This window comes from Cyprinus carpio, chromosome A7, assembly GCF_018340385.1.
Source record: "Cyprinus carpio isolate SPL01 chromosome A7, ASM1834038v1, whole genome shotgun sequence".
In the NCBI taxonomy this organism is placed as follows: Eukaryota; Metazoa; Chordata; class Actinopteri; order Cypriniformes; family Cyprinidae; genus Cyprinus; species Cyprinus carpio.
Genome location: NC_056578.1, coordinates 1,631,941 through 1,656,606, shown reverse-complemented (window position 1 = coordinate 1,656,606; position 24,666 = coordinate 1,631,941). Strand labels below are relative to the sequence as shown.

The 24,666-nt window shown below is 39.2% G+C and overlaps 1 protein-coding gene across 1 annotated transcript; it reads left to right on the top strand.

Annotated features, from left to right (window-relative positions):
• Nucleotides 1-3,998: 3,998 nt before the first annotated feature.
• Nucleotides 3,999-23,661, top strand: LOC109106780. The gene is made up of 4 exons (XM_042759308.1): nt 3,999-4,639; nt 21,544-21,655; nt 22,658-22,963; nt 23,143-23,661. Exons 2-4 carry the CDS (start codon nt 21,592-21,594, stop codon nt 23,421-23,423), a joined length of 651 nt encoding a protein of 216 aa, XP_042615242.1. The 5' UTR covers nt 3,999-4,639; nt 21,544-21,591; the 3' UTR covers nt 23,424-23,661.
• The last annotated feature ends 1,005 nt before the right edge of the window (nt 23,662-24,666 follow it).

Here is a 24,666-nt window from a genome sequence, read left to right as displayed (position 1 = left end):
TTTAGATGTTTAATTGCTATGTGGAGCACTGGGATTGCTAGACGAGAGCGAAAACTCACTTTTGTGAAAACCTCAAATTCATCCAGCACTGGTCAAAAATAAAGCTGGAAGAAAGTAGAATGTTTATCAATGTGTATTTATCATTATGGCAGTTATACTGAAAGTTTTAATTTATTTATGATTTCATTTCTTAATCAAATATTGTGTAAATATTTGCATAATCAACTAATAAAAATAAATTAAAAACAAGTCATTAACTATACTATACCTAGTTATCAAAAGAATGGGCATGAAACCATTTAGTTGAAAGGAGCAAAAAAAACTGAGACCATCACTCTCCTCTCCTCTTTAACATCAGTGTCACACAAATACAGGAACTCAGATGATCAGATCGTTTCTGACTAGTTCACTGAAAGAGCTCTGCTGCTTCTTTCTTCACAGATTTACCCAGATCTACACTGACTGTGACTCCAGACAGTCCTGTATTCACTGGAGAGAGAGTCGATCTGAAGTGTGTGATTGAGTCTTACAGTAACTGGAGACAGAGAAATGTCCTGAAATATGACTGGAGATCTGACTGGACAGATTTCCAGACATATGAGTGGAGATATGAGTGGTTTAAAGGCACAGAGAGTGTAATGTTACAGACGTCTGAGCGTTACACTGTAAACAGAGACACTCTCACTATCAGAGGAGCTACTGAGTCTGATCAGGATCAGTTCTGGTGTAGAGGACAGAGAGATAAAAGACCAAAATCATCACAATCAAGCTCTGTTTCTCTCTCTGTGAAAGGTGAGTTGAATATCATTTTCTTTCTCTACTACATTAATGATCACATCTGTTAACTTGCTATGGAGCTGTTTACACGCCCTGTTCTTGTGTTTACAACAGATGCAACAAATAAAGGGTTTACAGAAATCTCAAAATGTTTTTTAAATTTGAAGTATGAAGTGTCGTCTTAAAAACACAACACTGGCTCTATAATGCTGATAAAACCTCGAGACACGACACAACAGCTAAAAGCTTCTGTCTGATGTATGTGAGCGCAGACCTGAACAACAGCTAATAATAGTTCTGTGTGAACTTACAAGTACACTCTTAAATAAAGGTTCTTTATCGGCTTTGATGGTTCCACGGAGAACCTTTAACATACATCTTTCCATTGAACTAAAGTGTCTTTATATTGTTAAAATGTTCTTCACACTATGGAAAATGGTTATTTTAAGCACTGATCACTGAATGGTTCTATGGGGGACGCAATATGTCTCTTCTATTGCATCACTTAAGTCCCTGAATGGTGACTGGAGATTTTAAAATTCAGAAAGGAATATAAAAACACCATGATTGTGTTAATAAACCAGTCCAATGACACATGTACTATATTTAAACTCTTCTACCTTTATGCAATAGTTTTGTAAGAAACAGCCCAAAGTGTCTGAAGTATTTTAGTCATGTGCTGATCCAGATGTTGAGGTGCACAAAGCTGTTGGAGACTCACTGGAATTAATCACTGATTATCCAAAAGATGATCTTGAAGTAGAATGGAAATATTATGGGGCTTATTTTGTTGAGTACTGAAATGGTGATTTCAAAGAATTGAAATCTGAATAATTTTATGAAAGGTTAAAGATGAATAAGAATTTAAGTGAAACAGTATCAGACCTTAAACTCCAGGATTCTGGAAGATTCTCTTTTGTTGCAGAAAGTAAATCTGAACAATGTAAAACAAAAGTCTTTGTACTACATGTTTATGGTGAGTTTAATTGTTTGATATTTTTCTGTTAATTCTGTTAGAATGCAAATAACAAATTCTAAAAGTTTCAAGTTTCAACAAGTTTGTATTTATTTATACAGCACATTTAAAAACAGCAAGCAGGGCTGACCAAAGTGCTGAACAATACACAAGATAATAATAATAATAATAATAATAATAATAAATAAATAAATAAATAAGACACTTTCATGACATGATATCACAATGAATTAAAAGCTAAAGAAAAAAAGTAGGTTTTAAGAGAAGATTTAAAAATAGTTAGAGATTGAGCCGTTCGGATGTAAGCTGGAAGGCTGTTCCACAGCCTCGGCCCGGCAATCGCAAAGGCTCTGTCTCCTCTTTTCTTTAGCCATGATCTGGGGACAGCCAAAAGTCTCTGATCACCAGACCTCAGGATTCGTGTGGGATTGTGTGGACAGAGAAGCTCGGACAAATAGCTCGGTGCCAGATTGCTTACGGATTTAAAAACAAAGAGAAGAATTTTAAACTCAATTCTAAAATGCACAGGTAGCCAATGCAGTGATTTTAAGAAGAAACATGATCGAATTTACGTTTCCTTTGGGGAACTTTGCAGCAGCATTCTGTACTAATTGGAGACGAGCAATAGAGTGTTTGGCAATGCCATAGTAGAGAGAGTTGCAATAATCCAACCGTGATGTAATTAGCGCATGGACAGCAATCTCTAAGGTTTTCTCAGAAAGAGAGGATTTGACCTTTGATAGAAGACGTAGCTGGAAGAAACAAGAAATAATCACCGCATTTATTTGTTTTTCAAATTTGAGGTTGTGGTCCCAGAGAACAACTAAGTTCTTAGTGCAAGATGAAGTTGGAGAAAGGTAATCCAGATCGATGTTACTGCAATTAAAGTTGTCATGGGGGCCAAAGACTATAACCTCGGTTTTGGATTCATTCAGAAATAAAAAGTTTTGAGAAAACCACATTTTTACTTCCTCTAGGCATGCAAAAAGAGATTTCAGAGCAGAATCTTTGTTCAACTCATTTAAGAAATGACACTGAATATGTTTATGGTCATTTATTAATTAGTATGCTTATATAATTAATTTATCATATTATTGTCCTACAGGTCTCATCAGAGAGGTACAGATTGAGTACAGTTATTTCTGGCTGAAATCAAAGAATCTCTGCATGTTTCATCTTCAGTGTGTGGCGTCTGGTGATCCGAGCCCCTCCTACAGCTGGATCAGTCCTCAGACTCAAGGACCACAGCTGAATATCAACCTCAGTTTAGCAGAGAGCGCTACACTCAACTGCACAGCCAACAACACCGTCAGCGTCAAGTACACTACCAAGACTGTAGTGTGCACAGAGAAATCTGAGGGTCAGCGGTTCTGTGTTAAAAGTTAAATGCTTAAATTCTCGAAGGATTATACAATTTACAAAAAGATTACTTTAAAGTAAAGACAAACTTATGATCCTTAGATCCTCACGTGCAAATTGTGTGTTGTTTTTATTTGTATGTTTTTCCTCATTCATTTATAATCATTTATTCACACAATCATTTTATAATCATTAGTCATTCCTTTGAGTTATTAGTTGATTATTTTTATTATTTGATTATTTTGATAACTTCAATTATATCACTTAAGTTTTTTTTTATTGTTTATTCATTTATTGTTTATTCATTTATTATGTTTCTATATTTCTTATAATTTTTTCCTAGCTTATGCATTTTCAATTCAATCCAATCTCATTCTTGTTTCATTAAATGAACTTTCTTTACTAAAAGAAAAAGATAAAGATAAAAGTTAATGGAAGCCCAACTCAAGGTTTATGGAATGTTGTTATGAAGCAGTTTTGGTATAACAGTACATGTTGAAGTTATGCTGGTCATATGCAACTAAGATTGTTCAATAAACTCTGTCACTTTTTACCATCATCACTTTGTCTCCTGCTTCTGCTCTTCTCTGGCTTTCCTCAGTCAACTTCTTGACTGACAGAAGACTTAAACACTCATTTTGGGTATTTTTGTGTAACCCGGTTAAAAAATCATGAGGTGATAAGTGATGATTGTAGTAGGCCTATCATTTAATTATCAGATCATATAAATAGTGTGATTAAAAAGGTTGAAATTCATTTAAAAAGTTATTATAAAAATGTTAAAAGCCGTTTAAACATTATTTTGTTTATTGTTTCATGGTAAAAGATTATGTTATTCTGAAAACTGTCCAAACCAGCATTTATGTGGTTAATAACGATTGGGCGGAGAGTCAGAGCTCGCGGGTTTGTTTTGAGCACTGACAGGGAAAAGAAAAAAAGAAAAAAAAAATGAGTGAGCGGGACACAGAGATTTTCTGAGTTAATTTGTGAATTAGTAGTGCACAAACCAGTGTGTAGATTGTGTCTTATGATTGTTCCCACAACAACCGGTGAGACGAGTGACAAGCTGCATATTGAGAAACGGGAAGAATTTCTGCACGAAGTTCAGCGACTGTTTATTTTTGTGTTACTGCTAATATTAACGCTTAGCTAAATTTAAGTATAGGCTGGAGTCCGTTCATTACAAGTGAATGACATTTTCTAGCTAAAGTTTGACTACCTCAGTTGAACTGTTCGAGGGGTTTATCTGCTGTTTTCGACCTGAAGACAGGGAAGAGACTCAGACTGGGCTTGGATTTACCAGGATTTCTCTCGTGGGTTTACCGAAACTGTGAGGAGAAAAGAGAAATCAATGGAGTTCGTGCTGAAATGCTGATCGGACGCGGAGCCTGCTCATGTGATTGTTGGAGAAAGACTGGACAGAAACGTTATCTTAAGGTATTTTTCCTTTTGTTTGCTCGTTGACGAGTGAAACGGCCATTATTTTTGGGCCACAACGAACACAAGCATCGCATCAGGCCTGCTACGGTATTTAGTTTTATAATAATTTTACTTGCCGGCTTTAGATTGCATTAAGGTGTGTGTGGGCCCACAAAGTATGTTGTTTTTAAGTGATTTTGAAGTTGATTCATCGAGGTTTTCTGAATTAATCCTATTGAAGGTTAATAGGGTTTAAAGTGTTGTCTGTGCATTTATATATAGTACAGTTTTGACAGTATCTTCCTTTTAAAAAGAGAGACATTTTATGTTGAAGTTTTAAAAAAGAACAATCATATCCTTAATTCATTGTCTTATTTCATTGGAGATAATAATTTCTTTATTGAGTAAATAATTTATATATATTTTCCTAAAACCTTGTGTTGTGTTACTTTATTACTTATCTGGAAAGAGGTTATCATTTGGTTCGAGGAGAGGAATATACAGACACATGGTTAAAAATCTTTATTAAAACTATAACTTAAGAACGGTGAATTCATAAGTAGGTTATAAAACCATTTCAGGGGTATACTATAAAAGAGAGATCCAAGATAACATTTAAAACTGAGTTAATCAGGGTTAAAACACATTTGATAAATACCTTAAAAGAACCCAAAAGCCCTGCCCTCAACAATATCCAGTCTGAGGGGAGCGCTACATTTGGATACCAGACAAGACTTGCTGTTGACAGGGTTTGGGTGTTAACAGCACTGCTGGCTAGTTGTTCTGTTACTGTTACTGACAGGATCTGGCGTCTGGGGCTGCATCCTAAATATTATCTAGCGTGGAGACCCGATCTAACATGTTGGCGTCACAAACAGGATGGAAGTAACTGCTGTTATCTCCATAAGAGCAGAGTCTTGATTGTTTCTCGCACAACCAGATGTTGGACTGTCCCAGACCACTGGGCTTCTGACTCCGGGGCATGAGTGAGGACGAGGGTGTATCTCGCAGACGTCTTCTCCTGGCTTAAATACTGCAAAGCAGAGTGAGTGTGTTCTGTTTTGACATTTCATGATAATTCAGTACGTACTGTGAGAGTAGCTTGGCTACTGGGTCAGATTATATAATTTCTTCAGTTATGGAGGTGACAGAAGTTAAGCTAGATGATGTAATTGAAACAATGACAGAACAACTGAAAGAGCACTTTAAGATCAAAGAAGCAGAGCAAGAAATAGTTGCTAAATATAAAATCAAAGTGCAAAGGGGTGGTCTTTGGAAACCTAAAGACATCAAAAAAGCATGGGGTAAAATTCAAAGAATGAAAACCAGAGAATCAAGGCAAATCCCTTGGATTTTTGCCACTTTGTCTAAATGTAATGTTTTATCAAAATTCTGGGCAAAGGAGGGCCTTTCCTGTCAGTTTGGCTGAATGGGTTAATTCCTGAAATTGGGAAAGGAGTGTGTAATAGGAAGGAGGGCTTAGGCTTCCCTACTGACACCAATTTAACTGTTGAAGAATTGCTAATTACTGCAAGAGATGTGGCACGAGCAGAAAACCAAGCTTCAAAGTTAGTGCGTGTTTTGATCGCAGATCCTAACAGTTCTGACAACATTCTGAGAAAATCTGGAGCAGTGCCAAAAGCAAATCAAATGTTTAGGACAAGCCAAATTCTACAGTCAGACGCTTGTTGGAAATATGGAATGAGTGGACATTGGGCAAAAAATTGCAAAGTTAAAGAGAGACCAAAAAATCTGAGAATTGAAGCCTTTCTCCCTCTCCATCTCTCAGTTTGGTCAGTTTCCACTTGAGACGCAGCATAGGCTGCTGAGCGCTGTCTCGGCTGCCCCAGCGGCTGCAGAGGCAGAGACACAACAATCCCCCCTCCTCTCGCAGGGCCTTGGAGGGAGCCGGACAGCTTGTATGTAAGGGCCCATATTCTGAACACATCATTTGATCTAGATCTGCTCATTGATACCGGTGCAGAGATAAGCGTAGTGATCTGATTTTCTTATGGAAGTTTCTTTGACATCAGAAACTATTCATGTTACAGGTCCAACAGGAAGTGGGATTTTCTCAGTATATTGATGATGTTTTGATTTGTTCAGAAGATGAAACTGAACATGAGAGGGATGTCAGGCAGCTGCTTGACTTCCTGTACAGCAAAGGTCACAGAGCAAACCAAAAAAATAAATAAAAGCTGAACTGTGTCAGACAGAAGTAATCTATTTGGGTCAGAGTATATCTCAGGGTGAGAGGTGAAGATCACCTAGTCGCTGTGAGGCTGTTAAAACACATCCAGTTCTTCGAACGTTCGAGAGCTGAGATCCTTTTTGGGCCTGTGTAATTACAGTCGTAGTTGGATTGAAGGGTATGCAGAAAAGTCACAACCCTTAAACAATTAGTTAAAAGGAAATCCAAGGGCCCAAGAACCAGTTAACTGGTCTCCTGCAGCTAAAATGGCTTTTGAGGAATGGAAACATGCCTTTTGTAAAGCGCCTGCACACGGCATGGTCGATCACAGAAAGTCTTTTTTCATTGCATGTGAATGAACAAAAAGGTTACATGACATCTGTTTTAACCCAAGAATGGGGAGATCAAAATAAACCTGTAGGGTATTATTCACAGCAACTTGACACTGTTTCACGAGGCTGGGGGCCGTGTTTATGAGCAGTTCAGGCAGTCTATTTGGCCTTGATGCCAAACATCACTATTGAAAAAGCCACTCCATCAAATCCAGCTACACTTCTTGCTCCGTCTGAAGCAATTCCCAACAGCCATGACTGTGTAGAGATTGTACAAACATTAAGTGTGGATGAACACATCATCAAATCACAAACTACATTTTAGCTAAAATATGGTGCAGCAGCCACATCAGGTGCAATTGTTTAATACTTAAGTACAAGTATGGTCTACATCAGGGGCTCTCAGCTCTGGCCCTCGAGGTCCACTTTCTTGCAGAGTTTACCTCCAAACCTGATCAAACTCACCTGTCTGTAATGATCCTGAAGAGCTTGATGAGCTTGTGCAGGTGTGTTTGGTTAGAGTTGGAGCTAAACTCTGCAGGAAAAGGGACCTCGAGGTCCAGAGTTAAGAACCCTGGCCTACATTCTCCCCTTAAGAGGGCTTTTAATACTCCACTTAACCCAGAGTTATCTTTTCTCCTAAAACTCGCTGTTAATCCTGGGTGAAGGAAGGTTGCACACTTGTAATTTAGAAACAGGGTTAGCATTGGTTTTACCTGGGATTTACCTCTTTTACACTGTTAAGAAGTGATGGCGAGATGAAGCACTGAAGCTTTTCAGCCAAGTGGTTAACAAAAGGGTTCATTTCTCGAGGCTTCATTTGCTCACACTATCATCTGGTGGCTAAAGAGTGTAAAACAAGCAAATACATTAAAGTTGACCTGATGTGATCTGTAATACACTGTATTTTGTGCCAGTTAAGGCTTAGAAATAATGGTGAAGAAAAAAAATCCATTTCCACAAACACTTATCTATTTATATGAATATAATGTGTATTTTCTAGTGGTATATAATGATTGTATAGCATAATATAACATAACTGTGTAATAAACATATTGGCTTGAAATGAATGGGGCTATTAAAGGGATAGTTCACCCAAAAATGAAAATTATGTCATTAATGACTCACCCTCATGTCGTTCCAAACCCGTAAGACCTCCGTTCATCTTCGGAACACAGTATAAGATATTTTAGATTTAGTCCGAGAGCTTTCTGTCCCTCCATTGAGAATGTATGTACGGTATACTGTCCACGTCCAGAAAGGTAATAAAAACATCTTCAAAGTAGTCCATGTGACATCAGAGGGTCCTTTAGAATTTTCTGAAGCATCGAAAATACATGTTGGTCCAAAAATAGCAAAAACTACGACTTTATTCAGCGTTGTCTTCTCTCCCGGGACTGTTATGAGCGTTCACAGCACTGCAGTTTAGTGATATCCGGTTCGCGAACGAATCACTCGATGTAACCGGATCTTCTTGAACCAGTTCACCAAATCGAACTGAATCATTTGAAACGGTTCGCGTCTACAATAAGCATTAATCCACAAATGACTTAAGCTGTTAACTTTTTTAACATGGCTGACACTCCCTCTGTGTTCAAATAAACCAACATCCCGGAGTAATTCATTTACTCAAACAGTACACGGACTGAACTGCTGTGAAGAGAGAACTGAAGATGAACACGAGCCGAGCCAGATAACGAACGAAACATTGACTCGTTCTCGAGTCAAGAACCGTTTCTGTCGGATGCGTCCGATTCGAGAACCGAGGAGCTGATGATACTGCGCATGCGTGATTCAGCGTGAAGCTCACTGACACACAGCGCGTATGAACTGAACTGGTTCTTTTGATGATTGATTCTGAACTGATTCTGTGCTAATGTTATGAGCGCGGGTAAACCGAAGGCTTGAATCAAGGGCAATCATCGCCAATGAAGTCATTACGTCGAGCTCAAAAGAACTGGTGAACCATTTTCTTCAACCGGTTTATTTAATCGAACTGTCTGAAAGAACCGGTTCGCGGAAAAGAACAGAACTTCCCATCACTACCGGTGATCCGAAAACCGATGCAACCGGTTCTTGACTCGAGAACGAGTCAATGTTTCGTTCGTTATCTGGCTCGGTCAGTAGTTCAATCAGTGTACTGTTTGAGTAAATTAATTACTCCGGGATATTGGTTTATTTGAACTCAGAGGGAGTGTCAGCCATGTTAAAAAAGTTAACAGCTTAAGTCATTTGTGGATTAATGCTTATTGTAGACGCGAACCGTTTCAAACGATTCAGTTCGATTTGGTGAACTGGTTCAAGAAGATCCGGTTACATCGAGTGATTCGTGAACCGGATATCACTAAACTGCAGTGCTGTGAACGCGCTCATAACAGACCCGGGAGAGAAGACAACGCTGAATAAAGTCGTAGTTTTTGCTATTTTTGGACCAACATGTATTTTCGATGCTTCAGAAAATTCTAACCGACCCTCTGATGTCACATGGACTACTTTGAAGATGTCTTTATTACCTTTCTGGACGTGGACAGTATACCGTACATACATTCTCAATGGAGGGACTGAAAGCTCTCGGACTAAATCTAAAATATCTTAAACTGTGTTCCGAAAATGAACGGAGGTCTTACGGGTTTGGAACGACATGAGGGTGAGTCATTAATGACATAATTTTCATTTTTGGGTGAACTATCCCTTTAAATGTGTGTATATCAGGTCTTTGCTCAAAATAGGCAGGAGGGGCAATATTATTAGTCTAAAACTTTAAAGTGGCTGGATTTAACAGGACAGAGGACTGTGAATTTACAAGATTTGAACCGCTTCCTGAACTAGTCAGGCCAAGCGAGGTTACGGATGTTATCAATGACGTCATTGTTCTAAAGCAATACAAGTCGATGGTATGCTTTGTTGTAGATGAGGTTTCTCCTTTTTATTTTTACTTTTTTTTATTTACATTTTTAAGTGCTGCCTTTCTTGGCCAGGGACCATTTGAAAAAGAGACTATAGTCTCAATATGATTTCCCCAGGTTAAATAAAGGAACTATAATAATAATAAGTCTCGATATGCGCTTCACTGAAAGCTGCAGGGATTTCTCGACACATGCTCCGAAGCCTCAGCACAGAACGTAACATCACTACTGTTAACCCACAATTCAATGCCAAATGTGTCAAGTGTGGAACAACTGGAAATTCCTACTTTTCCCACCTCCTACCTGGAAATAACATCTGGAAGTCGGACATCCAAGCTGTGAACTTGCAGATCGATCAACTTTGACCTCAGCAACCTAGCTTCCTTATTAGTGCGTCTGCCTCCCACGCTGGAGACCAGGGTTTGAGACCCACTCAGAACAAGAATATGAGGTGTGATGGTGAGGACCTGAGAGGGGTTTCATGAGATGACTCGTTTGATATAATTTCCAAGATGAAGCAATTCTACTTCTGTGAGCATAGTATGGAGCTAACTAAACAAAACTTCACATTAGACATTACGTTTATGTAATGATGCCTTGATTTCTGCTTTTTGTCAGATGTTTTCAAAATGAATGGCATCATTGTGTTCATTATTCTTACCATTATTGCCAGAACATCATGAAAAGCTGTCCTTGCGTCATGGTGACATCATGTGGTCAACATGTGAAGGTGACGTGTGATTGACTCACTGAGGTTTAAAGTGGGACATTTCTACTCTGATGTGTTCAAAATCGCCCCCTCATTCACTATTCCCTATATAAGTCCAATGTAGGGAGTGAATGAAAATGAGTGAACAGATTCGGACACTGGAACAGAGTTGCTGCTTTTGCATAGTTTGTGCTTGCTGTTTGGCAGAGGTGGAAAGTAACGAATTACATTTACTCGCGTTACTGTGTTTGACTGGCTTTTTTGTGTACTTCTGTTTAAAGTAATTTTTAAAATCTGTAATTTTACTTTTACTTAAGTATATTTAGTTTGAAGTACTGTACGTCGCTACATTTTAAAACACATTAATTACTGAATAAAAATAAATAAAAAAGCTCCCTGGAAACTACTGCAGTAAATAATGGGCAGGAGGGCAAACTGGCGCTAAAATCACAAGAAGGATGTAGACAGACAAAACAGGCGTTAGTGGTGCAGAAACCGCTGAAAACTAAACTCCGTCATATTCTGAAGTTGAACTCGAAGGAAATGAAGTGAACCCCTGGCCATATTCATGCTCTATATGTAGTGTTAGCCGTGCTTGCCTAGGAAGACCAAACTAACAGCTTCTAAAATCTCAACAAGACATCAACCCTTCGCAAGCATGTATATAGGTAAGCTAAATAATAGCATAATGCATTGGTGGTTAAAATGAACATTTGATATTTTAGCAAGAGGTTTTGCACAAATTAGCCAAAAAGACAGTGGTGCAGAGTGTGCGATATCGTCTGCGATAATATCATGTTGTTTTAACGATGTGTGCATGCATTTGGAGTGTGTTCTTTCACTGTGGGATTCAGTCTGTTTAAATGCATTTAGAATGATCACAGAATTGAAGATATAGGGGCAGAAAATGTATATATTTATATCATAGATTTTATTTATTTTATTTTTTATTTTTACAACAGTTCAGTAAACAAGTTAATTAAGAGACTTGAGTTTTTGACACCATATTGCCTGTTTTTGCTCTATTTCTATGTAACCCCTCTCTCCCGAGTTCTCGCCCCAAGTGGGCCTCGAACCCGGGTCTACGGCATGGGAGGCGGACGCACTAACAAGGAGGCTAAATGACTGCAGCCACTAGTGTCAGTCGCTAGTGCGTCTCTTGAGATCAGGGGAGTGAGGTTTGAAGCATACATTGAAAAAACACCAAAGAGTTGGCCGGCGACAGCCTCTGACGTCACTACCGGCGCGACTATAAACAGGCACCGGGAGAACACGTCATTCTCTTCTTCGTCTTCACTGACTGTTTTGTTTGAAGCGTGCATCTGAAAGAACCGGTAAGAGCGCTCTTTCTCTGTCTATCATGGCGACTACTAGCAAGCGTTTAGACAATGTGTGCATCCGTGTCGGCGTTATTTGACACCCGATGACACACACGATCTTTACGTCATTTGTTTGGGTAAAGAGCACACACGCAATGTCTTTGAGGAGGCAGTCTGCGTGCATTGTGAGCGTTTTTTCAATGAAAAAGCTCCGCTCTCATTCGTCTCTCTTTCCGAGGAAAAAAGGCAGCCATCTGCTTCCCACGGTTCAGGACCAACCGCTGCTGAGGCACGGAGGAGAATGAGCTTCTGAGAATTTCAGGTGGATCTGTCTCAATGATTTAGGGAGGGGCTTTCCCTTTTGCGCTAGTCGGCGGCGGACGAGAGAGAGTGCCATGAAAGTACGCTAACAAAGTGACACCGTGAGGCCGCCTCGATGAGCGTTATCTTTCCGACCATAGCCCTCCAGCTCAGGTGAGCCTTCCATTTCTGCCTGATCTCGATACAGAGATCAAAAATAAATGAAAGAGGCCATTTTCTTCTCGCATCCATCGGTTTTGGCATAAGAGTTTTGCTGACATCGAGGCAATGCGGGAAAACTGCTATGAGAGAATGCCCCCTGTAGAAAGAGCTTTCTTTCTGCGGGGGAGACATCCTCTCTTAATCTCCCTACTTGCCATCTAAGCCCTTTCAAGAAATACATCTCACTTAAATGGCAAGGCATACGCAGCAGCAGGTCAGGCTGTGGCTTTATTACACACAATGGTGGTGCTTAGACTGATCTGCTAAGAGACCTGGATAGAGGCGAAGGCCTTTTTCCTGATCAGGTAGCCGAGCTGCGCCGCACCACAGGCCTCTCTCCAGGCTACCAAGCAGGCCGCCTCTGCCATGGGCAGGACTATGACGGCCATGGTGGTAGCGGAGAGACTTCTGTGGATGAACCTGGCAGACATCGGGAAGAAAGAAAAGGCTTTCTTCTCGATGCTCATGTTTCGCCTTCTGAACTTTTCGGTATTTCCGTTGAGAAGTTCGGGAAGATGAAGGCACACTCCGCTGCTTTCAGATCCTTCATTCCACGAAGGTCCAGGTCTGAGCCTGAACAACATAGGGGTCCTGGCCTGTCTCGATCTGAGGATCAAAGACGGGCACAGAAGGCTAGTGTCGCAACTCGCGCTCCTCGCCCACCTGCAGGCAGGGGTAACAGGAATCTTGGGTCACAAGGAGGTAAGCAGAACCTAAGGGGTGTGATCCAGATGAGGCAATGTTCTCGTCTGAATCAGAGTGATACTGAGGTATCTACTCGTTCCCTTTAGGGATTTTTAACTTCTGCTTTTATCCTCCCCTTCCTAATTCCCCTGTAACCACCAGCTCTCCACCTGATCGAGGTTAGGTGGAAACCTCTCGCATTACAGTCTCCTATGCTGGACCTATAATGTTTTTGGCTGGTTCTATGTTCATAGCAACCACCTTACTGATGGTCCGGACTAAAAGGAGGCGCCCCTTGAGCGGGGCTCCAGCGCAGGAGGGTGGGAGTAAAAAAAAATAACCCTGTCTGTATATTCTTATGTTTAAATTGCTGGTGGTTATGTGTCTACTAATAAACTCTGTGAGTTTCCTTTGCAGTGCTCAGTTACAGTGTTTACTAAACACTCAAAAAAACCATCAATCCGTCATAATTTTCCATCACTCCAGTATTCCAGTATTAGGTTTCTGCGGGAGCCTCCTTGATCATCAGGCCTGGCACAGCACTGCAGGGAATTTCATGGATTTCTGGCCAGGTCACCCTGAGGGCTCTGCTGGCTGCTTAGTTGTGCTGTCGCATCCAGCGGGAAGTGAAGGTGGCAGTTACAGAAGTCTTCTTGTATATGCTGCCTCAGGTGATGCTCCCCTCGCTAGAGGTTTGTAAAATTTGAGCTTGCCTCTCCCGTGCGGTTCAGCGCCTCTGCGATGCTTAGGAACCTTTAGGTGCACACGCTAAGCTCTGTGTACTTTCTGGAAACCACATGGTGGTCAGTGTGCACGTGAACACTTTGCGCACTTTCTAAAAATCCACGTAAGTGGTAAGTGTGCACGCAAGACTCTGCGCACTTTCTGAAATCCTGTACGGTAAGGGTTACGTGCTCTACCTCGTTCCCTTTCTTGAGATGATTAGACCCTGGTTCCTTGGGCTCCATTCACCCAGTGTGTATTTGTTTATACACTTCAAGCATCGCTTCCCTCAACATGAGGGGCTATTTGGGCGATCCTCATGGTAGTTTAACAGCGCTCCCCTTTTCCAAGAAGGGTCGCCTATGAGCACACTACTCTGAATTCGGAGTTCTCCTCTCATATGAGACTGAGTTTGCTGTTTTTCCCCAGAGCGCTCCAGCATTATTTCCACAGATCGAGTTGATGACTCTCAAACATACTGTTTTGAGATGCACCATTCCATCTATTAGCTGCTCTATCAGAGTGCCACGAGAGCCCCTCCTTAGAACAGTATTTGAAAATCCATGCTATGCTAAGTGTGAACGTGAAGTCTTTGCACACTTTCTGAAATCCACACTGTGGTAAGTTCGCACGCTAGTATTCTGCGTTCTTTCTAAAATCCTATATGGTTAGGGCTTCGCGCGGTTGCTTCGTGCCCTTTCTTGAGTTAGTAAAAGCCCCGTCCATCTTGGGCGCCACTCCACCTATGTATCCTTGGATACCTATCTAAACAGGGTGTTGCTACTGGAGATCTGTTGAGACAGCTCCTTCAGCAAGCTTTTGCTAGAGCAAGCGGTAGCCCCTGTGTGACAGGCAAGACTTAGTTTAAAATGCTAGGTTCTTAGACGTATCCCTTTAAAGGAATCTTTCCTGATTCCAAGCCTTCAGCTCTACCCCGGGCTGAGGCCCTAACAATTAAGTTGGGTATGTAGCTTAGGCCTTTGGTCGTAAGGGGTACTGTCACAGACAGCTGTCTAAACGTCCCAGGGGCAACTCCCATGGAAATGGTAGAGTTGGTACTTAGTGTTCGCCATGATTCTGGCCTGCATTCCCCTCAGCATGGCGGCGTGGGTATACTATTCCCCATAGCGACACCTAGAGGACGCAGTTCGAAGTTCCCTTGAAAGGGAACGTCTCAGGTTACGAATGTAACCATGGTTCCCTGAGTAGGGAACGAGACACTGCAACCTCTAGCTCCCTGCCATGCTTCGGACGCAAGCTTCAGACGAAGTGAATGACGTGTTCTCCCGGTGCCTGTTTACAGTCGCGCCGGTAGTGACGTCAGAGGCTGTTGCCGGCCAACATGTTGGTGTTTTTTCAATGTATGCTTCAGTCACGGGTCACAACGAGGTGTTCCCCATAGCGACCCCTAGAGGATGCAGTGTCTTGTTCCCTACTCAGGGAACCATGGTTACATTCATAACCTGTGACGTTTCACTCTCCCAAGACGCCGTATCCGTGTGGACAAAATGCCTATACGATACAAAATGTATGTGTATACAGCGAAATGCGTCTCCATGTGGATGGGGCCTGGAGGGCCATAGCCCTGCAAAGTTTAGTTCTAACCCTGCTCCAACACACATATCATGCAGTGTTCAAATAAGCCTAAATGATTAGATTAGCTGGATTAGGTGGGTTTAATTAGGGCTTTCCAGGAACTGAGTTTGACACCTTAGGCCTGTCCCATTTTTGCCTCCCTCCCACTGTTAAAATGTAACTAAGTAATTTTTACTCTGAGTAAATTTTAAATGAGCTACTTTTTACTTTAACTTGAGTAGATTTGTAGACTGGTACTTTTACTTGTACTTAAGTAAATTTTCATTAATATAATATTTCATAATATTTCCACCTCAGCTGTTTGGTAATAATTTGAAAACTTAGCAAAACAGCCATCTTAAGTAGTAATGAGAATATAAATATTGAACTCTCTCATGGAAACTAGAATAAATAAACCAATGAAACTATTTAATAATCAATAAAAAAATACATTTGTATCTGTAGGATATCACTGCAGACCTAACTCTCATCAGATCAGTGGTTTGTTAGATGGATGGATGATTCAGCTGCAGACACTATCTTCTGGTGAGACACGGGTGCGTCTCAATCTGCTCCGTAGTCAGGACACTGATCAGGGAGTCAGCCATTTTAAGGACTGTCTCAATCGTGAAATCCTTCCAGTGCAATGGAACATTTGCTCCCTGAAAAATCCCACAATGCACCACAACAACTAGAGAGCATCAATCCTCTCTATGCTCCCTTACTGGAAAGTACATCACATTTCTGAAGCACTAAACTTAAACCACACAAACCAGCGATAGAGGATTTGAAAAGACAACCTGTTTTTATTTTTTTTTTGTGCATTTCAGTATAATCACACATCGCTAGACATGTGAAAATATCTAGTTAACACTTATAATTAATATTCAGCTGAAATGTTGTAAGGACATGCAACAGAAGAGATACTAGTAATAATAAAGTTACATATTAAACAATATTATTTCACTCCATTGAAAGATTACGCAAGCTACACAAATGAATTATTTTTATTATTAAAATATATAAAACCATGTAAAAGTTCAGAGGAGTTCAAAGTTGAACACAAGTTTGCAGAATACTTTTAAATTTCTTCCTTCTACTCGTAGATATTATGTGCCTTTATGTAGGACTGATTATTTTATACCAGCTGCCATCAGCCTTTTAAATTACAAATAAGTTTATATAAATTATTAATGGAAGTCTTGTTTGTGTCTGTGTGTTGTGGTGGTGTGTGCTGGTTTTGTTGATTGTATAGTTTACTGCTGACTGAGAGACAAACTGCCCTCTTGCTGATAATAACCCAGACAGCAAGCAGTTTCGGCCCAGATCCAGCCCACATCTGGCCCACATCGATTTCACACAGGCCAGATGTGGGCCGGATCTGGGCCTACACTATATTGCTGTCTGGGAAAGTTGACATGACAAAGTGTCAGGGTCTCTCATTCCTTAGTGTCTATCACCAGCCAGCAGAGGGCAGATGTCTGATTTACAAGCTCCAATCCTGGACATGTGAAAAGGGTCTCTTAATTGCTCCACAAAGTCAAGTCAAGTCAAGTCATCTTTATTTATATAGCGCTTTAAAAAAAAAGATTGCGTCAAAGCAACTGAACAACAATAATTAGGAAAACAGTGTCAATAATGCAAAATGACAGTTAAAGGCAGTTCATCATTGAATTCAGTGATGTCATCATGCAGCTCAGTTCAGTTTAAATAGTATCTGTGCAATAATTTGCAATCAAGTCAACAATATCGCTGTAAATGAAGTGTCCCCAACTAAGCAAGCCAGAGGCGACAGCGGCAAGGAACCAAAACTCCATTGGTGACAGAAAGGAGAAAAAACCTTGGGAGAAACCAGGCTCAGTTGGGGGGCCAGTTCTCCTCTGACCAGATGAAACCAGCAGTTCAATTCCAGGCTGCAGCAAAGTCAGATTGTGCAGAAGAATCATCTGTTTCCTGTGGTCTTGTCCGGTGGTCGTCTGAGACAAGGTCTTTACAGGGGATCTGTATCTGGCGCTCTAGTCCTGGTCTCCACTGTCTTTCAGGGCTGTAGAGGTCCTTTCTAGGTGCTGATCCACCATCTGGGCTGGATACGTACTGGATCCGGATGACTGCAGTGACACTCTGACTTGGATACAGACTGGATCTGGTGGCTACGGTGACCTCGGAATAAGAGAGAAACAGACTAATATGAGCGTAGATGCCATTCTTCTAACGATGTAGCAAGTACATCGGGTGTTATGGGAAGTGTTCCCGGTTCCGGTTTACCTAATTAGTGCAGCCTAAAAATCCTTTAACGGATTTGGATATTAGAAGTGTATTAGTATGTTATGTGTAAGCCAGGTTAAAGAGATGGGTCTTAAATCTATATTTAAACTGCAAGAGTGTGTCTGCCTCCCGAACAATGTTAGGTAGGTTATTCCAGAGTTTGGGCGCTAAATAGGAGAAGGATCTGCCGCCCGCAGTTGACTTTGATATTCTAGGTATTATCAAATTGCCAGAGTTTTAAGAACGGAGCGGACGTGGAGGACTATAATGTAACAAGAGCTTGTTCAAATACTGAGGTGCTAAACCATTCAGGGCTTTATAAGTAATAAGCAAGGTTTCTAAAATCTATACGATGTTTGATAGGGAGCCAGTGCAGTGTTGACAGGACCGGGCTAACATGATCATACTTCCTGGTTCTAGTAAGAAGTCTAGCTGCTGCATTTTGGACTAACTGAAGTTTGTTTTACTAAGCGTGCAGAACAACCACCCAATAGAGCATTACAATAGTCTAACCTTGAGGTCATAAACGCATGGATTAACATTTCTGCATTTGACATTGAGAGCACAGGCCGTAATGTAGATATATATTTTTGAGATGGAAAAATGCAGTTTTACAAATGCTAGAAACGTGGCTTTCTAAGGAAAGGTTGCTATCAAATAGCACACCTAGGTTCCTAACTGATGACGAAGAATTGACAGAGCAGCCATCAAGGCTTAGACATCATTCTAGGTCATTACATGCAGAGCTTTTAGGCCCTATAATTAACACCTCTGTTTTTTCAGAATTTAGCATTAAGAAATTACTTGTCATCCAGTTTTTTATATCGACTATGCATTCCGTTAGTTTTTCAAATTGGTATGTTTCGCCGGGCCGCGAAGAAATATAGAGCTGAATATCATCAGCATAACAGTGAAAACTAACACTGTGTTTCCTGATGATATCTCAAAGGGTAACATGTAAAGCGTGAAGAGTAACAGCCCTAGTACTGAGCCTTGCGGTACTCCATACTGCACTTGTGAACGATATGATACCTCTTCATTCACTGCTACGAATTGATGGCGGTCATATAAGTACGATTTAAACCATGCTAATGCACTTCCATTAATGCCAACAAAGTGTTCTAGTCTATGCAAAAGAATAGTGTGGTCAATAATGTCGAACGCAGCACTAAGATCCAATAGCACTAATAGAGAAATACAACCATGATCAGATGATAAGAGCAGGTCATTTGTAACTCTAAGGAGAGCAGTCTCAGTACTATGATACGGTCTAAATCCTGACTGGAAATCCTCAAAGATGCAATTTTTCTCTAAGAAGGAATATAATTGTGAGGATACTACCTTTTCTAGTATCTTGGAAAGAAAAGGGAGATTCGAGATCGGTCTATAATTAACTAGTTCTTTGGGGTCAAGTTGTGGTTTTTTTGATGAGAGGCTTAATAACAGCCAGTTTGAAGGTTTTGGGGACATACCCTAATAACAATGAGAAATTAATAATAGTCAGAAGAGGATCTATGACTTCTGGAAGCACCTCTTTTAGGAGCTTAGATGGAATAGGGTCTAACATACATGTTGTTGGTTTAGATGATTTAACAAGTTTATACAGTTCTTCCTCTCCTATAGCAGAGAATGAGTGGAACTGTTCCTCAGGGGATCTATAGTGCACTGTCTGATGTGATACTGTAGCTGATGGCTGCCATGGTTACAATTTTATCTCTAATAGTATCGACTTTAGAAGTAAAGTAGTTCATAAAGTCATTACTGCTGTGATGTTGAGAAATGTCAACACTTGTTGATGCTTTATTTTTTTCGTTAATTTAGCCACTGTATTGAATAAATACCTGGGTTTATGTTTGTTTTCTTCTAAAAGAGACGAAAAGTAATCAGATTTAGCAGTTTTTTTAATGCTTTTCTGTAAGATAGGTTACTTTCACTCCAAGCAATACGAAATACTTCTAGTTTTGTTTTCCTCCAGCTGCGCTCCATTTTCTGGGCTGCTCTCTTTATGGTGCGAGTGTGCTCATTACACCACGGTGTCCAGACTCTTTTCCTTAACCTTCCTTAAGCGTAAAGGAGCAACTGTATTTAAAATGCTAGAAAAGAGAGAGTCCATAGTTTCTGTTACATCATCAAGTTGTTCTGAGGTTTTGGATATGCTAAGGAATTGGGATACATCTGAATATTACTTACAAAGCAGTCTTTTGTGGTAGAAGTGATGGTTCTACCATACTTGTAACAAGAAGTGGAATTTACAGTTTTAGCTATATGAAGTTTGCACAAAACTAAATAATGATCTGAGATATCATCGCTTGGCTGCATAATTTCAACACCATCAACATCAATTCCATGTGACAGTATTAAATCTAGAGTATGATTTCGACAATGAGTTGGTCCTGAGACGTGTTGTCTAACCCCAATAGAGTTCAGAATGTCTATAAATGCTGATCCCAATACATCTTTTTCATTATCAACATGGATATTAAAATCACCAACAATTACAACTTTATCTGCAGCCAGCACTAACTCGGATGTAAAATCAGCAAACTCTTTAATAAAGTCTGTATGGTGCCAAAGGACGGAGGAAACATCATGAGGATGTTTTGAGCAAGACATGAATTACACATTTTACATACTTCAACAGTGCATCTTGCTTTATTAAAATTTATCACACATTTCTTATTTAACCAAACTTCAACAACAGATTTCATGAGTGCAAGCTGATGACAGTCTGGAGCCCTGAAACATTACTCTCATCTTCTCAGAAATCTGTGCTTGTTAATTATACTCAGACAAAACCCACCTGCCTTCAGCTGACACTGCAACACTGACAAACTATATATAGTGAACATCGATAAACTATACATAGTGAACACTGACAAACTATATATAGTGAACATCGATAAACTATACATAGTGAACACTGATAAACTATATATAGTGAACACTGATAAACTATATAGTGAACATCGATAAACTATACATAGTGAACACTGATAAACTATACATAGTGAACACTGATAAACTATATATAGTGAACACTGATAAACTATATAGTGAACATCGATAAACTATACATAGTGAACATCGATAAACTATACATAGTGAACACTGATAAACTATACATAGTGAACACTGATAAACTATACATAGTGAACACTGATAAACTATATATAGTGAACACTGATAAACTATATAGTGAACATCGATAAACTATATATAGTGAACACTGATAAACTATACATAGTGAACACTGATAAACTATATATAGTGAACACTGATAAACTATATAGTGAACATCGATAAACTATATATAGTGAACACTGATAAACTATACATAGTGAACACTTATAAACTATACATAGTGAACACTGATAAACTATATATAGTGAACACTGATAAACTATACATAGTGAACATCGATAAACTATATATAGTGAACATTGCTAAACTATACATAGTGAACATTGATAAACTATACATAGTGAACACTGATAAACTATAAATAGTAAACTTTGGTAAACTATATATAGTAAATGGCCTGAATATTGTGTCAGTTTGTGAGCTTAAAGAGGAACTGAGAACTGGCCATTCCTGCATGTGCACTATGAATATGAAGAAATCATATATCCAAACCTCTAAATGTAAGTAAATAATCACAGAATTGTCATGATTCTCAGAGATACAAACTCATCTGAATCAACATGTGTCTAAATGCGTCACTGTGCTGGTTGATGAAACACTTGTGCTCTAGTGTGAGGAAGTCTGTTTTTTTCTCTTCTGTTTCGCTGTATCTGCTGTCACGAATGCCTCAGTCTGTCGTCTAAACGTCTGGACATGAACCTCTTTCAGGAGTCCCGCTGCTCCATTTTAGGAGTTCTCCTGGTTTTCCTTCTCCAAGGTGAGTGAAACCAGAAATACAGAAGTTATTCCTGTATAGGGAATGAATATCAATATTTTAAATGAATTAAATACAGCCCTATTCAGACAGTAATTATTTTCAACATGTACAGGGGTTCGTGTAGATGTGTGATTTCATTGCCGTCAAAATATTTTTTTTCCTGAAATGCTGGAAAGTAGGCTGTTTACAGGAACAATATTTCACAGTGAGTGGGAGCTGTTAAGAACAAGAAGAAGAGAAGCACGTAAACATTTGAAATGGGTCATTATTAACAGGAATACAACTTAAAAACATGTAGCCCTATTATATACAATTAACTACATCCTGTATAATTATACAACTATAGCACATCTTTTATTCCCTATTTTAAACAGGGAATTTCAATAATTAATAAATAGGATATTATTTAATATTAATTTATAATTTTTATTCAAAGCATTTAACATTTTATTTACAGCAGAGAATCATGTGATCATGTGTGTCCCAGGGTCGTAGGATCTCAGAACTCACTTCTGCATAATAAGGGTTATGTTTTTGTTTATTAAATATGGAACAAAATGTGTTTAATGCAATGCATGCAAATGATCATGGACAGTTACAGTAGTTCACATAACTGTTTCATCTGTGAGAAAAGAGTTCAGCTCAGGAACCTCAAGCCTTATCTTTAGAGAATGTGGCCAGCTGCAGTGGAGCGTTATTTCTGTTGCAGCCAGCTTTAGACTAATTCTAATAAAAGTAGCCTATATATGTTATTTTGTGGTTTAAAGTTGGAACAAGTTGCTTTCTTGGTAATAATAAAGTTGACCTTGACCTTGACAAAGTGTCAGGTCTCCCCTTCCTTAGTGTCTATAACCAGCCAGCAGAGGGCAGATGTCTGATTTACTCACATTTATTTATTTAATCAAATGTGTTGATGGATGCCTGTTAACCTTTCTTGAATTTGAAAAAAATTGAATTTATGACAGATTGTACCCATGTGTTGTTGTTTGTTCTGTATTGTAGGGTCATGTGCTGATCCAGATGTTGAGGTGCACAAAGCTGTTGGAGACTCACTGGAATTAATCGCTGATTATCCAAAAGATGGTCTTGAAGTGCTGTGGAAATATAATGATACTACATTTGCTGAGTATCGAAATGATGATCTCCAAAAAGTGAAATCTGAATTATTAAACAGGTCAAAGATGAACAAGAACAATATTAGTGTAACAGTAACAGACCTTACACTCCAGGATTCTGGAAGATTCTCTATTGTTGCAGAAAGTAAATCTGAACAATATAAATCAAAACACTTTGTACTACATGTTCATGGTGAGTTTAATAGTTTGATATTTATTCTGTTAATGTTGTTAGGATCCAAATAACAAATTCTAAATCAACACATTTAAGAACTGACACTGAATATGTTTGTGGTCATTTAACCGATATTAAATATTTCCTTAAGCATTAGTATGCTTACATAATTAATTTAGCATATTATTCTCCCACAGATCTCATCAGAGAGGTAAAGATTGAGGACAGTTATGTCTGGCTGCAATCAGAAAACATCTGCATGTTTCATCTTCGGTGTGTGGCGTCTGGTGATCAGAATCTCTCCTACAGCTGGATCAGTCCTCAGACTCAAGGACCACAGCTGAATATCAACCTCAGTTTAGCAGAGAGCGCTACACTCAACTGCACAGCCAACAACACCGTCAGCGTTAAGTACACTACCAAGACTGTAGTGTGCACAGACAAATCTGAGGGTCAGCAGTTCTGTGTTAAAAGTTAAATGCTTAAATTCTCGAAGGATTATACAGTTTACAAAAAGATTACTATGAAATAAAGACAAACTTAGAAACGGGCCACTCATTTTTGGAGGCTCATTTAAATGACGATATATGTATATTTGTTGATTTGCTCTTAAATGATCTTGTTAGATTATAATTCATCATGATATGTTCATGAGCAGTTTTAGGATATGTACATATAAACAACATTAACACAATTAAATCTCTTCAAGCCACCAATTATACAGCATTATTATTTATCTTATTTACTTATTTATTTCTGATTAAATGAACTTGCAAACACCTTGTCATGAGTCACATGCTGCTCAGTGAATCTAAAACACTACTTTGTACTCATCATCAAACCACAAACTACATTTTAGCTAAAATATGGTGCAGCAGTCACATCAGGTGCAAGTGTTTAATACTAAAGTAGCAGTATGATCTACATCAGGGGCTCTCAACTCTGGCCCTCAAGGTCCACTTTCCTACAGAGTTTTTAAGTGACGTGACAAACAGCCAAGTATGTTGAAGTGCCTTGTAGGTATTTTATGAGTGAATCAGTTAAAATAGCCAGACATGAGCTACTCCCACAACTATGCCTACAGTGATAAGTACTTAATACAACAAAGAGAAATATGAGCAATATGAAATACCTAAAATAGTCTAACAGACAACAAAGGCAACAAAATAAAGGCAACATTTTGTAATTTATTTGTAGATGTTAGCCAGCTAGCTAGCTAGTTAGTCTAATTAGCATACCAATACCTTTCATTTCAATTATTTGCATACAGTGGAAAATTACTTCAACTTAATTAGTCTATTTCATTTTATGAATGCTAGATTATAGTCCTAGTCATGGTCTTTTTCAAAAGACATTGAAACACTTTACATAAACATAAACTTCACGGGCTAATACACAGTCATTAACTTGTGATTTTTACCTCTATATTGATTTTTTTCCTGCTCCTCTTCTTTGTGTCACTTCCGGCCTCGTGCCCCTGATCATTTTCTTTTTCACATTTTTTTTTTCAGAAACAGGCCGGAGTGCCCATTTTCAGCCCTAGAGTCTCATGCCTTAGACCGTAGTAGACTTTGTTTTTTATTTTTTGTTTTATTTTTTTTCTGGTCATTTCAGTGCCACCTTTGCGCTTTCTATTATCCATTTTCTTTCTATTATCCATTTTCTTTTTATTATCCATTTTCAGTCAAAAGATAATTACATCATCATTAGAGTTGCCAGTT

What these genes read in the sequence shown, in the direction of transcription:
- LOC109106780 (XM_042759308.1), top strand. Translation starts at nt 21,592, where the DNA reads ATGAACCTCTTTCAGGAGTCCCGCTGCTCCATTTTAGGAGTTCTCCTG. An exon ending in CCTGGTTTTCCTTCTCCAAG is followed by an intron (nt 21,656 to 22,657) that starts GTGAGTGAAACC and finishes TCTGTATTGTAG; the next exon opens with GGTCATGTGCTGATCCAGAT. An exon ending in CTTTGTACTACATGTTCATG is followed by an intron (nt 22,964 to 23,142) that starts GTGAGTTTAATA and finishes ATTCTCCCACAG; the next exon opens with ATCTCATCAGAGAGGTAAAG.